This window comes from Notolepis coatsorum (genome assembly GCF_963971535.1).
Source record: "Notolepis coatsorum genome assembly, chromosome: 2".
Classification (NCBI taxonomy): domain Eukaryota; kingdom Metazoa; phylum Chordata; class Actinopteri; order Aulopiformes; family Paralepididae; genus Notolepis; species Notolepis coatsorum.
In genome coordinates, this window is record NC_140166.1 from 90,936,559 (window position 1) to 90,954,044 (window position 17,486).

At 43.2% G+C, this 17,486-nt stretch overlaps 1 protein-coding gene across 1 annotated transcript in view; it reads left to right on the forward strand.

Moving 5' to 3' along the window:
• pcdh17 (protocadherin 17) overlaps nt 1–17,181 on the forward strand; it is a 147,572-nt gene extending 130,391 nt beyond the window's left edge. The window contains 1 exon segment of the mRNA XM_084308746.1: nt 12,995–17,181. Within this exon segment, the coding sequence (XP_084164872.1) occupies nt 12,995–13,707 (713 nt within the window). The 3' untranslated portion in view covers nt 13,708–17,181.
• The last annotated feature ends 305 nt before the right edge of the window (nt 17,182–17,486 follow it).

Genomic DNA, 17,486 nt, shown 5'->3' on the forward strand with positions numbered 1-17,486 from the left:
TAGAATATTCAAATAGTCGCTACATGATAAAAGAAAATAGAATAGTTTACGTGAATATCGTTTTGTCTCAAAAAATATATTTAACTGAATGTGTAGTGTATTGTGAGGGGACCCTATTAACTGTTACACCGCTGAACGGCATGCTGGGTACAGCTTGCTAGGCAGCCAGGTAGCATAACAGTCTGTTAACAGCTGGGTGAACAGAAAAGAAAGATGAAGAACGAGAGACTGGAGATTTTGCATGGTAGCAGGCATTGTGTACGTTTTCCATGTTGTTTCACATTATTTCAAGCATCAGTGATGTAACTGTCAGAACGAATGCTTTTGTTCCAGGAAAGAATGTTCACTGCTCCACTAGCTGTTGTAGCAATGACAGCAGCCAGCTAGCTCGCTTGTTTGATTGATTGATTATGTCATGTTCGCTATTAAGTCAAAACAAAATCATATGTTAATATGTGTGTGTGGGGAGGGGGGTTTGATTATTATTGGAATAGTTCCCACTGACCATGGAATAGTAATTTTGTGAGTTTTGCCCGTCCCTAGTACATACCAGCCCTTCCATATCTCACTGGAAAAGGGATGACAATATTCTCCTGGGTTTAACATTTCGGTATGCGTGACTCAGAGTGTAGGTTAAAGGCAGTTTTATATTTTCCTATTTCCAGCTTTAGACAGTGCATTAACAGGACGTCTAAATTCAGGTGAATAGCCTGTTGACAAATGGTATCAGTGGGAGTTTTCTGAAAAGTGCTGTCACACCTCATACGCATGGCTACAGATAAGCATCGTATTGGCTGCTCTCAGCAGTTTTTTGGACCTGGATGGGTTCCCATGGCCATTCGCTGCCGTTGGACCTGTTTTTTTCTTCTGTAAAGCAATGTCTGATTGTCAGCAGATAACAGAGAGCCAGGTAAATGTTTCCCTTTCTCACATGTTTCCCTCAGGGCCTCAAGGCCAGCGTCTGCAACAGTCACCAACTAAACTACCAGACACGTCTGACCATATTAGTAGTGTATTCCTCAACTAAAGACATGTTTAAAGGTCTCATGTTAGATCAAATTTAGATTAGATTCTAATGTATTGTACAAGTACAGTACAACGAAAAGAAGTTTGGCATCCAACAAGAGTGCAAATGTAACAGTAAAGAGCAACAGTAATATACAATGTACAGGTGATACACTCCTTTTCGACAAGTTAATATACTGTAGGGCTTGGACTTCAGCATCTTGGCCTTTAATTGTTTTCTTTGTAAAAATTTTACATTTGCATGTAAAAAGTTTGTAAATTTATAAATGTGAATAAACAGATTCATATTTTGATTTTTGATTTGATTTGAAATCTTTATTTCGAACATGCAATGAATACAAACAAACAATAACAAAAGCAAAACACAACTCAATCTACATGTTCGAAAAGGAGTAGGAAGAAGTATACACTTATTTAATCCTACCCCTTTTCCACTACTCAAATGAGTGTACTATTTTAAAACATAAAAATATATAAATATAAAATATATATAAAAAATACTGCTGTAAACAGGGACCGAATGACGTAAAATACTGCTGTAAAGCAGGATCTGAATTAGTGTTGTAAATTGTAAGCACGTTCCTTACTCGATCATTGATAAGTAGGGGTGTAACGATGCGACCTCACAACGATTAATTTCTATTACGATTATTCAGGCAACGATTCAATGCATCATGAAATCTCTTCATTTGACCACGATTCGATTTGATTCAATACATTTTCTATCAGTTAATTCCCCCAAAAAAATGTAATACACAAATGTGGCTGGGGGAACTGATTCACCCAGCATGAATGGACTATAGGTCAATAAAAACAATACCAAAAAAAATAATACATACAAAAATTATTTCGATTAATTTAGATTATAATCGATTCTAACTTTTTCAAATCGATGCAGCTGAATCGTCACATTAGAATCGATGCATTTCGATTAATCGATGCATCGTTACACCCCTATTGATAACGTAAGCGATCAATTAATCAATTAATTGTAACTAAAAATAAAACATTTACCAACAATAACATGTATTTGTTTCCTCAATCAAAAGGTTTATTTCCACAGCAGCGACATATTGCATTCTCACAACATTGCATGGCATATGAAACATATAGAAATGTAGAGGCCTAGACATATTAAAACACTCATTTTGTGTTGACTTTAAGCACACAAAAATAAATCACTTGCCACAAAATCAAAAGCATGTATTTATTAACAAACTAAAAAACGTTCTAAACACGGTTTTATAAACGAACAAAAACTAAACAATGGTGATAGAAATGATAAGAGGAAAATCTCTAGCGATCTAAATTGTTATATCGTCCCACGGGATGTATAATATATAATTATATGTATATTATATATATTGTCATATCGCACAGCCCTAACACACGCGCACACAAAATAGACACACGCACACAGACACAGGTCTAAGGTTCTAAGACATTCTAAGGTTTTTGCTTAGAAGACGCGTTGAAAGGAACGTGCTCCTCAGGAGCCTCCAGCGAGGCCAACTCCCCACCCTATAATGTCAACAGCACAGCCCCTCCCCCACCTGCCAGCTATTGATCGGGCTTTACATGTTTGCTTTGGTGGTGAGTACGAGCCCATTCCCCTCGTCTTACCCCTGGTTCTTCATCCTCAACTCTCCTATACTCTCCCCCTCAGGGCGCTCCTTTGAACAACTTAGTCGGGGCATTAGCTGATGGGGGGGAAAAGCCTAAAGAAAGGATGTGTTTGATCCAGAGACATTTGTCCTTGGTTCCGTCTCAGCATCACCGGGCGCCGGGCTCCCCTACCGCTGACGCTCAGCGTTTCCTGGAAAGCATCTGTATTTTCTCCGGCCTCCCGCTGTGATAAAAGCTATCGTGCCGGGGAGAGGTAGTACCCTTCTTATGGTGCAGACGCAGAGCCACCCACGACACGTAACAATCCAGGCCACGGTTCACACACACACACAGACACACACACAGACAAACACACAGACACACAAACACACACACACACACGCACGCACGCACACACACACACACACACACACACACACACACACACACACACACACACACACACACACACACACACACACACACACACACACACACACACACACACACACACACACACACACACACACACACACAGACACACACAGACACAGAACCTCAGTCACTCATTGTTGGATTAATAGCCATGAAGCGATTAACTAGTAATTGACTATGATATGTAATTATAGCACAAAGGCACGATGATGACAATGACGACATTGTTATTATTATTATTGTTACTACTATCATCATTGTTGTAATTAGCTACTGGTGCCTTGACTGTGGGCAGTAGCTACTAGGCCGGCCGTCATTGGTAAAGTTGCGTTTAAAGAAGTTTAAACATTGAGTTTGAATGAAAACCAATCGCCAGGATAATCTTTCTTTTTAAATTGTATGAAACTGCAACAGTTGAGAAACACCATATTGTATCTCGGTTTTGTGAAAGTATTATCGTTTTACAAACTCCTACAAGTAATATCGACAAAGTATGCCTGTCTAACGAGTTGTAATAGCCTGCTATTTTCAGCAGAATTTGTTAAAAATGATTGGGAGGATGTCATTGAATCTATGTTCTGTTGGGAGATTCAAAATTATGTTCAGCATTAAAGAAAATGACAGCCCTAACAGGCACAGTTCACCCAAAATGCCAGAAAACATAATTTCCCAGAGATGTCCGCCCTCACTCCAATAAAATGTGTTTACAAGAAACCCAAACATACCATGCCATGCTAGACCATGGCTAGACCCAACCAGGCTGAACATAGCTAATGGCGACACAAAAGTCGTCTGGTTATCCGGAGGTTCCTGGTTCGATTCCCGCTCCTCTCGGGCAGCATGTCGAAGTGTCCTTGAGCAAGACACTTAACCCCTAACTGCTCCCGATGAGCAGGTTGGCACCTTGCATGGTTGCCTCTGCCGTCGGTGTGTGAATGTGTAAGTGAATGGGTAAAATGTGAGGAACAAATTGTAAAGCGCTTTGAATAAAAGAGCTATATAAATGCAGCCATTTACAAACCAAACCATACCATACCATGCTAGACCATGCCTAACCCCAGACAGGCTGAACATAGCTAATGGAGACACAAACCCAACCATACCATGCTAGACCATGGCTAGCCCCAGCCAGGCTGAACATATATGGAGACATGGCATATGTTATTGGTTTTTTTGGTGGGGTGTGTAGGTGTTTTCTACATTGTTCCAGCATGAATCAGTATGTAGGCTACTTTCTCAGGGGTAATTAGTCAGAGTTTTCTAAAGTCTCTGTGTCTCAGTCCTGGTTCTGAGCCGACAGCTGCTGACGTGGCGCCTTATCAGATCTTTACTAAGAATCAGGCCCGACTCTGTCCAGGGAGTTCAAATATTTAGCTGCTCTGATTGACTGAGAACTCAGACGCTGTGGCCTGGTAGCTGTGGGTGAAGGGATTACACATGCACAAAGGAACACACACACGCACAAAGGAACACTTAAACACACACCCACAAAGGGACACTAAAACACACACACAGACACACAAAGAAACACTCAAACACACACACACACATATACACATAAAGGAACTAGCAAACACACACTCTCACACATGCATGCACACGCAAAGACACACGGAATCCCCACACACGTACAAACACACAACCCACACACGCATATACACACACATGCACACACAGGAACACTCACACATGCACACTAACACACACACACACACACACACACACACACACACACACACACACTGAGAACCCTCAGGTGAGCAGGTGCAGTCTGCCACAGATGCTCGGAGAGGCTTGTCAGCTGCCCTTTTGCCTGTCCACCTGGGTTTGGGTGGGAACTTTCACCACACACACACACACACACACACGCACACACGCGCACACACACACACACACACACACACACATTCTTTTAGATCACCCTCCAATCGCACGCCTCAGTGCCTCATAAGTCTATAGTAACAGGGACACAGGTGTGCTACTTCAAAGCCAGCGACCACATGCATGAACGTCACATTGCTGCATGTCGGCTTCCTCTGTTATTCTGTGTTCGAGGACAAGGCGACGTTCTCCCACACTGCCGTAGCGAACTGCTGCTATCCGGAGCCATGGAGCACACACCCAGAATGCCTTGCGGTTCAACTAGGACTGAGTACCCGTCGGGATGTTTTTAACGCATGTGTGCTACAGTCATAGACCCTCTCAGTGATTGTAACGTTATTCGAGCTAGCCACTAGCATGCTAGTGAAACAGACACATTTGACTGTAGTTAGCAAAGCCAAGATCGCTAACGTTACCACTAGCTATCTACCTATAGCCACTAGCTATCTACCTATAGCCACTAGCCATCTACCTATATCCACTAGCTATCAACCTATAGCCACTAGCTATCTACCTATAGCCACTAGCCATCTACCTATATCCACTAGCTATCAACCTATAGCCACTAGCTATCAACCTATAGCCACTAGCTATCTACCTATAGCCACTAGCCATCTACCTATATCCACTAGCTATCTACCTATAGCCACTAGCCATCTACCTATATCCACTAGCTATCTACCTATAGCCACTAGCCATCTATATCCACTAGCTATCTACCTATAGCCACTAGCCATCTATATCCACTGGCTATCTACCTATAGCCACTAGCCATCTATATCCACTAGCTATCTACCTATAGCCACTAGCCATCTATATCCACTGGCTATCTACCTATAGCCACTAGCCTTCTACCTATAACCACTATCATGCTAGTGAAATAGACCCATTTGACTGCAGTTAGTGAGCTAACGTTATCGGTTTTACGTTCCATTTGATACAACGCAGCAATCGAGTGGTAATGTTAGCGACTAGCATGCTATGTATCTTGGCTTTACTAACTACAGTAGCTAACTGTAATCCTGACGGGTAGGTCTTTCTTGAACCACAAGGCATTCTTCTAATCCTGTCCCGTGCAGCCTCCCCTGTTCCCAGGGTATGACGGAGGAGCATTAATCACAGGGCAGGGTAATAAAGTGAGGCGAGATGGGCACACAGGGCCAGGGGGGGCAGGTGCCAGGAGGCAGGAGGGGATATTTAGGGAAATCACCCTGTGCTTATGATACACACACACACACACACACACACACACACACACACACACACACACACACACACACACACACAGGTGCACACATTCAAACGGAGGTTCAGAGACACACCCTCCCCAACCGTCTTACACACATACACAAACACACATGCAAACACATGCAAACACACACACATACACACGCATCTTGCCTGCTTTGGTATTGATGTTCTGAGAAACCATGAGCAGCATGTGAAATGGTTTATTTTCTTAAATCTCCTGCTGGGACAAAAACAAAACCCTCTGTCAACCTTAACCCTTACCGTAATTTAACAAGTATGCTGTCTCCTTAACCTTAACTCAACTAGTATACTGTACGACCCGCATTGTTGAAAACGAGGGTTGCCCCTCGACTGATCTGAGGACAGTTAGTGACAGGACATCAGGGGTAGAGAGAAGGGGGATGACATGCAACAAAAGTCCCAGGCCAGATTCGAACAAAGGGCGTTGCAATTACATAGGAGGAGAAAGAGCTCTGGCTGCGGAATCTAATGGGCTGAATTTCAAGCCAGCGTGTTTGAGAAGGAGATCTTAGTGTAGGTACGGCTCTCTGGGTGGAGATTGACTCAAGGCAGCATATAAGATAGCGACGCCACTGCCCTCTGTTGTATTTTTGTTTGTGTTTTTGTGGTTATTCTGGCTTGTTGGCCTTTAATATCCCCCTTGTCCCACCTTGACATTTAGCTGTTTGTGTGTGTGAGCATACATGTGTTTGTGTGTGTGTGTGTGTGTGTGTGTGTGTGTGTGTGTGTGTGTGTGTGTGTGTGTGTGTGTGTGTGTGTGTGTGTGTGTGTGTGTGTGTGTGTGTGTGTGTGCGTGTCCTCGAGTGTTAGAAAGGGTAAAGCTGAAGAATGTGATTCCAATAAAAGGCTGCTTTCACCGGGTTGTCAATGCACCGTAAATAAACCAGAGCCCCAGCTCAGTAGATCCCAACACTCACTGGAATCACTGATTACGGAACACACCGGAGAGATCGCGTTTCCCTGTGAGTCTCGCTCGTGCCGGACATGTATTACTTGGGGACCGCTGTGATGTGAGCCAGCATGTCAATCATTTGGTGTCACAATTTGTATTTGGTAGTATTAGGGCTGCTCAATTATGGCAAACAAACAATTATTTTGATTGATACATGATTACTCATTGATTTGAGAACATATGATGACAACTGAATTTGTTTTACCTTTCTTCTCGAACCAAAGACTGCCTTTCTGTTATCTTCTACAGGTTACCAAAGATGTTTCAAAATAAGATAAATGTGCCCAAACTACTGTACTGCGCTTGGGGGCAATTTGTATCATTCTAAATTAGTTTGAGGTGTCATTTGAAATGTTCGATCACAAACTCCTTGACGGTCAAATATATGGGGTGTGTCCTGTGTGTGAACAGGGCTTTTTGGGCTTTTTGCTGTCATCAACTGTCCTTGAACATAATCTAGTGATGGTCATGTTCACAGTCGACCTGTAGAAGCTACTTCCAACAGTGTATTAAATCTGCTATCCATTTTAATTATGGTCTCATTAATAACGTAAGAAAAAAAAATTAAATGCAGTTTGCTAATTAATGGATGTTTAATTAAGCAAGTGTGGATGGATGCCCTTGAGATGGTTGCCTGCAAACACAGTGAGAAACAAGCTAACTTTCAATCACCTGCATTCCTGTCGGAGAGTCACCTTCACATTTTCACATTTACATTTCAGCCATTCAGCTGACTCTTTTATCCAAAGAGACTAACAATTGTGTACAACAAGACCAGCAAGGGATTCACTTCTGGCAGTCAACAATAAGTGGTATTGTTCATCTAACACAGGACAATATATATATATAACCTTAACCTTAACTCAACAAGTATATTGTCTCCTTAATCCTACTGTCTCCTTAACCACCAGAATATGATATTGGCCACATTTAAACCTCAATCACCAACATTGTCGTAAGTTTCCTCTTACAACAACCTTGTTGGAAGTTCGTAAGAGAACACCTACGACCACCTAGCCCCGGATTTATCAAGACGTGCCAAAATGATCGCAGCTGTGATCCCCTGAATGAAGTATGTCACTCGTACACCTGGATTTGCATACAGACAGCTCCTTATAAGGCCAGGGTTTTGTGCAAAACGGAAGGGAGAGGGTCAGCATTGCATCTCTGATGTGCTGATCCCTGTATTCAACAGGTGGATGGATCAAAATTTGATTCGATTAAAATGTATTGTCATCATACAGCACACTATAGCTATAGTGGAATAGACTATTAATGTTGCACGCTCCTGGCCTCAGTGCACACACACGCGTACTGTATACTGTCAGAATTTAGCATTAAGGCTTGCAGTGTAAACATAGTGTTCAATTCTGATTTGTTGGAATAACACCAAGTAATCTAAAATCATCACATTTAATCACATTGCCTGCCCTAGTATCATACGGCATCATACATTGAATCATAACATCGCAAATCAATTCTACGCTATATCGGTCTCCGTGTCGTATAAATCGCTCAATGCATCATCTCTCAAGCGTATTGTAGACCATCCCATGTATTAAGATACAAATCCATTCGAACAAGAAGAGGTTCTCATTTTGGTAGACAAAGCATCATAGCGAAAGGTGCCCTTGGTTGCACCGCCTCATCCCAAACGAGAGAGGTGGAGAGTAATGGCAAAGAGACAAAGAGCTAGAGAGAGAGAGAGAGAGAGAGAGATATGAATGTCACCCCTGGTTTCATATGTCATATAGTTAGCCATAGATATGAGCCTCGAGCTGCAGGAGCCTCAAGGTTGCCCAGAGTATCTCAGACATGAATAATCTATCAGCCTCTTTCCTTTTCTAACTAAATGCATGGAAATATATCTGCATGGATTATTTATGCTTTAATATGCACACAGTGAATGGACAAAGGCCTCTGAGAAGCACACAGATGTCACGGAGAGACTGAGCTGGTAGTAGTAGTGGTGTGTGTCTGGAATTGCAAGTGAGCCGCTCGCTTGACAGGCTGTGTACAATCTGCACTCTGCAGCTCGATGATTGATTGTAGTATGGAGGTGTTCTGGTTTTTAAGGTATGTTCATGTTTTTCCCCCATATTATTTATGTACAACCTTTGGATCGAATCATTGATACATGCGCCTTGGCATGCTGTTTGTATTTATTCTTTCTCTCGCACCGACGCAGAGAGACGCACCAGTGTTCATTCCTTGGTGTGTGTGTGTGTGTGTGTGTGTGTGTGTGTGTGTGTGTGTGTGTGTGTGTGTGTGTGTGTGTGTGTGGTGGATGCGTGCGCACGTGCACACCATTTCAATTTACTCCCGTCTCCAAACTGGTCAGGTCTCCACTTCTCTTCCCCTCTATTTCCTCTCCAGATGACTGCGTCAACATGGGAAATGCCAGGCTCTCTTTGCAGTTCTGTTTTGGCCTTCTTCAAACATTTGTGAAGTGTTAAGCTCATCCCGCGGCTTAGGGGAGCAGCCTCCGGGGATTCCGGGCTGCTGACCTGCAACACTGCAAAGAAAGCCTACCGGAGTGCACTCAAGCGTGTCCACTCCGACCGGCCGCTCGCGTCGAGGAAAAGCACTGCTTTAGTGTCCCAAGTTTGTGGTCATCGCAGAGAACACCTCCGGTTTACGAGCAGAGAGTCTCGCCCGCACAGAGGCCGTCTGTGGCAGCGGGGTGATGTGGTGACACGGAGTAATCATCTAACAGTACACGCCCTGTTAGTATCTCTCAGCAGTGGGAGTAGCAATTCCTGGCGGCTTCCTTTAAGATTGCCCGCACTCTTAAGATGTTGGGTTCCCAAAATGGCCCCCAACTATTAAACTGTAAAAAAAATTAAAAAAGTGAATAGTTTCAGTTGGACATGTTTTCCCTTGTGCTGTGTGTGTTTTCAGCCAACAGACTGATACTGTATGTTGCACCTGAAGCACTCAGCTTTCAGGGATACCATCCAATTACAGTATAAGTGAGATGCTAGTCTGTCTGGCATCGGTATGGAGATGCCCCCCCGAAGGTCTAATTAAGGTTGATTAGGAGGTTAAGAGTTAATTCTGTTTGATTAGTCTGGCATGAAAGGCTTTCCTGTCGTTCGTTAAGCACATCACCCAATTTGAGATTGATCATAGCAGTCAAATCAAGCTCAACTAAGTCCGAAACCGTATGCAGCCAGTTGCTGTTTCAGCATCTGTGCAGTAGGTTTTTTTCAACACCAGCTAACTATTTAGCTGGAAGGACAGGTGACAATCGTTGTCTTTGAACCAACAAGGCCAGATTTATTCCTTGCTTTTACAGCTGGGACATGGGTAGATTAGATTATCTTCAAATGTATTGTAATTTTTCAGCACAAATACAGTACAACGAACAGAAGTTTGGCATCCAACCTGGCATCCAAGTGCAATAGTAATATACAATGTATAGGTGATTAAACTGGGTATAATATATATATATATATATATATATATATATATATATATATATATATATATATATATATATATATATATATATATATATATATATATATATAAAAATTAGTACTACTGAGTAATAGTGCTAATCACATGTATGTACAGAGTTATAGTTATTAATATGTACAGTGATACAGATATAAAGACACTATGGTAGTAAGTAAGTCATACTGGCCAGCAGTGTACCTAGTAAGAGTAGGTAAGGGATATGTACAGAATGATATAGATATAGTATCTACAGGTATGTAAATATATGTATATATGGGTTATATGCAGGTGTATAAGTAGGTATATAGGAAGATTATATGCAGACAGATATAATGGATATGTATATATTCGGTAAATATAAATATATATATACGGTATATGCAGCACTGTTGTACAATTCACCAGGACACTCCAAGCAGTGGGGGAGGCAAAATATAATGAAATATATAATGAAATACAATCTGTACTATATTGTAATACATCACTTAGCCCTCCCCATCTCTCTCTCTCTCTCTCTCTCTCTCTCTCTCTCTCTCTCTCTCTCTCTCTCTCTCTCTCTCTCTCTCTCTCTCTCTCCTCTCTCCCTCTCTCTCTCTTTTCTTTTGTCTTTTTTGTTTGATGTTTTTTGAAAGTGATAAATCTCTTGTACCAGTAGTCTGCTGAACGGCAGCTAATAGAAACCAGCAGGACAGAAGCCTCGCAGTCTGTCTTGTATTTCAGCTTCACCACCCGGTCAGTGGAGAGAGACCATTTGTGGGGCAACAGATGCTTCATTCGTGTGGCAACATTGTTGTTGTTGCTGTTATTGTTGCTGTTGGTCCTCTCTCTCTCTCCCTCTCTCTTTTTCTCTCCCTCTCTCCCCCTCTCTGTCTTTGTCTCTCTCTCTACCCCTCCCCCTCTCTGTCTCTATCTCCTCTATATCTCCCTCTATCTGTTCCTCTCTGTTTATCTCTCTTTCTCTCAATCTTTTATGTCTCTCTGTTTCTATATCTCCCTCTCTCTCTCTCCCTCTCTCTGTTTCTCTCTCTCCCCCTCTTTTTTTTCAACCTGTGCACAACGCGAGAGAGTGAGAGAGAGAGAGAGAGAGAGAGAGAGAGAGAGAGAGAGAGAGAGAGAGAGAGAGAGAGAGAAAATAAGAGTGCTGTTCTTTTTTTTCTCCTCTCCAGATCTGGGTGTATTTGTCATAAGCATGAGCAACTCTAAATCAGCCAACGTATGCTTTCCTTCTGAATCGAGATGAAAGAGAACACACACACACACACACACACACACACACACACACACACACACACACACACACACACACACACACACACACACACACACACACACACCACTAAGGCACAAATAAACATGCACAAACACACAGTGTGAAGAGGCACAAGGCAGTTGGCAGGGTCTCTCTGTCTAGGGAGCTCTTCAAAGCTCAGTGACATAAATTTATGATAACGGCGTTATGGCATTGCCAAAATTCAACTGTTGTTTTTCTCTCCGTCCCTCCATATCCCCTCTGTGGGCTCTGCCATCTCCTTGATCACAGCTTTGGAAAATTCATATCCACCCAGCAGGTGTCCCCTGGTCCCGTGTGTGTGTGTGTGTGTGTGTGTGTGTGTGTGTGTGTGTGTGTGTGTGTGTGTGTGTGTGTGTGTGTGTGTGTGTGTGTGTGTGTGTGTGTGTGTGTGTGTGTGTGTGTGTGTGTGTGTGTGTGTGTGTGTGTGTGTGTGTGTGTGTGTGTGTGTGTGTGTGTGTGTGTGTGTGTGTGTCTGTGTGCGTGTGCATGTGTGCATGTGTGTGCACATATTGGTGTATGCGCATGTGTCTGTGTGTGTGCATGTATGGGCCCGTACTACTATACCAGATGTCCTCACAAAGACAGAAAGAAGCGGTCAATCAGTCAAAGTGAGGACATTTTACAGGCTACTTTAAAACAGGTCATGCTAGGGTTAAGGGTGTAGCTTAAGGTTAAGGTTAGGTTAGGCACGATGAGAGTGAATGTTAGGGTGAGAGGCTAGGGAAGGATTCAATGGAATTTAGGTCCTCACAAATGTAGTAGTAGTAGTGTGTGCGTGTGCGCGCGTGTGTGCGTGCGTGCGTGCGTGCATGCGTGTGTTCTGCCTCATCCTCATTTCCATGTCATTTCATTAGGCTAAGCCCTACTCTTTCAACCTCGGGCTCGGCCTCTGTTTACATCACACAGAGATACACAGACAGTCGCGCGGTTCATGCGACCCTCTCCGTGTGTGGCATTGCTATATTCTGTGCACAGAACTGACTTCCTGTGTCTCTCTCTCTCTCTCTCTCTCTCTCTCTCTCTCTCTCTCTCTCTCTCTCTCTCTCTCTCTCTCTCTCCCCCCTCTGCAGACGAGGACTGTGTTAACTGTACAGAGGAGTGCAGAGTGCTGGGTCACTCTGACCGCTGCTGGATGCCCCAGTTCCCGGCCGGCGGGAACCAGGCGGAGGGCGTGGACTACCGCACCAACCTGTTCGTGCCCGCGGGGATGGAGACGGTGCCGGAGACAGAGACGTACGAGACCGTCAACCCCAACGGGAAGAAGACCTTCTGCACTTTCGGCAAGGAGCGCCGTGACCACACCATCCTGGTGGCCAACGTCAAGCCCTACCTGAAGGCCAAGCGAGCGCTAAGCCCCCTCCTGCAGGAGGTGCCCTCCGCCTCCGGGAGCCCCACCAAGGGCTGCTCCACGTCCTCCCCGTGCTCCTCGGTCAAGAGCCCTGCCGACGGCGCTGAGGGCAAGCCGCCGCCCGCCACCTGTTCCGGGCACTACGGCCCCCCCGACGGCCAGTACCGCTCGCCCACCAAACAGAGCAGGGACCAGGGAGTCTACCCGCCCATGCCGTCCTCGGACCCGGTGGCCAAGGTGCTGGCCGAGGCCCGGTCCAGGATCAGCCAGGAGGCGGCGGCGGCGGCAGTCTCGGGGGAGATGGAGGGCGTCCTGGAGCAGGCGGAGCCGGAGGCGGGCCGCGAGGGCATGGATGCCGACCAGGTGGTGCGGGACATCGACAAACTCCTGCAGGACTGTAGAGGAAGTGAGGCCACGGCCACGCTCAGGAAGTGACACGGATAGTTCATGAGAGAGGAGGAGGAGGGCGAGAAAGGAAGGGAGAGAGAGACAGAGAGGGGAGTAGGATGCTATCGCAAAAAAACTCTCTGCCCCAAACTTTCACCAAAACAAACTTACAAACGGTCTTATGAGGGGAGCTGTTATCAATGTATCTGTCATTAAAACAACATTCGCAGTACAGAACCAACGATGTATGCACCAGCGTGTGGTGCGAGAACACTACGGCCAATGATGAGAAAATAAAAGAAAGGAGAAAAAAAAGGAAATTGAAAATACAAACTTCTGAATTCTGTTGAATTTAATGAACCACTTATGTTTTGGATTCTTAAGCAAATGGCAGAGGCTTATGCTTCAAGTTCTGGCATCACTCAAGCTTTTATCTAAGTGCCCACCAGCTCATAAGTGTATTGTTCATGGTCTCTTGTGAAGTCTCTCTACATATCTGATTGTGTGTCAGTGTCAGGGCTGTTTCCCGAATACCTTTTTCTAGGGCTTCGAAGCTTCAGCGCTGGTTATCATCGAATATTCAATACTTCAGTGATGACAACGACAATGGGGGGAGGGGGCTATTATGTACTTTCTTCAAACTTGCTGTTATTATTAATTACTTATGTCTTTATCACATGATTTCACAGGCTTTATTATTGCAATTATTATGCTATTTGGAGACTACGGCAAAATCTGACTTCGTGGTTTTTCTCTCTTCATTGAGATTTAATTGGCTACAACACGTGCAATAATCAAATTAAATAAAAACGAAACTACATTATGCTCATAGGCATAATGCAATATAGCCTGTATAGCCTATGCCAAGAAACAAAATATATTAAATAAAAAGCATGTATTTGTTGACAGCAGTGGGTTAATCCATGAAATAAATTGGCTTCCAGTCAAACAAAATAGCCTCTTTATACAGAACTAATCAAAGTGAAATCAGTTGCTCATGGAAAAGAAAAACAAATAAGTCCCTTATCAACATAGACCTTTACATGAAATCTTAAAATAATGAACAGACGCTTCTGTCACTTTAGGATTAACATGAATAAAAATAAAGTCTAAGTAATTTGGGGATTAATAAAAAGCACAATAAATACATGTGAAAAAAAGCAATAAATAAAAGTGTGCCTTCACTTTTAAGTGTGCATCGATCAAACTAAATACAACAACCAACAACATATCCAATCAAAGCGAAAACATGAATTACACCGGGCGAAAATAGCTCCTGTGGTCAAAGCCTTGACACAAACTAACATACATGGAGCTTTGAATGATATGAGGCTCAACACAAACTAACATACATGGAGCTTTGAATGATATGAGGCTCAACACAAACTAACATACATGGAGCTTTGAATGATATGAGGCTCAACACAAACTAAAATACATGGAGCTTTGAATGATATGAGGCTCAACACAAACTAACATACATGGAGCTTTGAATGATATGAGGCTCAACACAAACATACATACCTTGAGCTTTGAATGATATGAGGCTCAACACAAACATATATACCTTGAGCTTTGAATGATATGAGGCTCAATACAAACTAACATACCTGGAGCTCTGAATGATACGAGCGCTCAACTGACTTTAAGTTTGCGAGACAGAAAGACCAACGTGTCCACATTCTTTGGCAAGTTGGAATTCCTCATTTAGCTTACAATAAAGCCAGCTTTAGAATACAAATGCGCTCCGCTCTGAATGGGTTGAAGTGGCAGGGATGTAAAGCAGTCGCGTGGCTACCCGCCAGCCGTGGATAACAGTCCGCATTTTGTCTCCACCACTCCAGAGGACCGGAATCCGTCTTTGATCTGTCCTTTCAAATGTCCCCTTCTTGCTTCTGTTATTAGGATCAAATGAAAATGAACATTTTATCCACATCAACCACCGGCGTTTCACAATGAACAGAGAGTGAGTCATAACTGATGCTGTAGTCTCATGTATTGCTCGAGACAAGAGGCCTGTCAATATCGTGGAAGGGCGAAGGGTTTAAACGGTTCATGAAAACACTGGAACCAGGGTGGCCAGATGTCGCCCACGTGCAAAGGCGCAAACTAAATTGGAAGGTAGTTCTAAATATCCTCATTTGAGAGGAACCGATGAATGCCGGGTCATAATGAATAACGTTGGGTTATTATTTTGATACACTAATTCTTATTTTTGGAGGGGTAAAAAAAAATAGTATTCGAATACAGATTTTGGCGTCGATCACCATGGCAACAACTGAAGCTTGGAAGCCTGGAAGCATTCGGGTTCAGCCCCAGTGTGTGTGTGTGTGTAGGTGGATTTCTGTGAAGTGCGGTTGCCACTGGACGCTGACGGATAAAGGACTGTGCGTACGGACAGACGCGACAATCGGTGGAGACAGAGAGAAAGGGAAAAGCCGCCCCCCACGCTTTGGGGATTCTGGAAATGGACTGAATAGACACAAGACACACTTATCTTTTTTCTGACTTTGTAATATTGGTGTTCAACGTTTAAGGGATACTGTATGATATGCAGAGAGGTGGGTTATTCAGGGCGTCTGGACTGGGGTTTTGGGGGGGAAGGAGCGAGGCGGGAGGGTGTTTGGTTGGTTGAAGGGCCAGAGTCTTTTAAAGATACAGGGGTTATTAACAGTGTAAACCATGTTTCACCTGTCATTTATAGCCACATGTGTAAACTGTGTGTCTTTCACCCCTCTATTTAAACATTCATGTTCCTGGGTCGGGGAAAGCCGCACACACCATTCCACACACATGCACTGTACTGCTTTGCACTGCACACACACACACACACACACTCACGCACATTCACATAAAGACATACGCAAACATGCACACAATTCAAATTGGCCATTGTTGTAATTGTCTCATGTATATCATCAGCTTTCAGTCCCTAGTGTACAGTGAATTACCATGTGACTGACTATGCCTTAAGGCAATCACAATCCTGTATAAAAAGGGACATTTTTCCTCAACTGTGAAAAGATATATCTATATGGTTATATAGATAAATATATGTATGAATTCATGTGTCCAGATATTAACAAGATATTTATACATTTTCTAAGAAAAGGAAAAAAAACAGATGTGAGGAAAATGTTTGGAAAACGTGTCCTGGATTATAGGAGTGGAGTTTAGGGGAGTGGTTACAGTTGGAAAAACGTGTCCTGGATGAATAGGAGTGGAGTTTAGGGGAGTGGTTAATGGTGGGATATTTATTCAAAGAACTGCTGAGGACACTGCCACTGTTTTCAAAGAAAAAAATACCCAAAAAAGATAAAAACAAACAAGAAAATGTCCCTTCACATTATCACTATACATAATATCATTATATGTGTAAATGTATCCAATTTAAATGTGTTTACATAAAAAAAATACATTTGTATTGATTTTACTGCAATTTCTGTGCATTTGAGCCAAATTGTTATGTGTACAAGAGCTATATTGTGTATTTTATTAAATTAATATATAGTTGTGTTGCAATATACATGGGCTTATATTGTATTTGGCAAAAGTTGCCTTAGTAGCTGTCGAACTCTGTGAGTTTGCTTTAGTTTGGGTTTTTCTGTTGGTGTTCTTTCCCCCCTTTCTATTCTGCATCTTTGCAGGCTGGCTTCAGTGATTTTGAGACGTCGCCTCTTTCTACCCTGAGATCCGGATCATACCGGATCATATTACACATTAACTGTTGATAAGCTTAACGAGCCAGCCGATTACTCGAAATATACAAGTCAAACCCATGACGATGAGGGAAGAAAAAAAAGCAACAACCACAAAGACAAACAGTT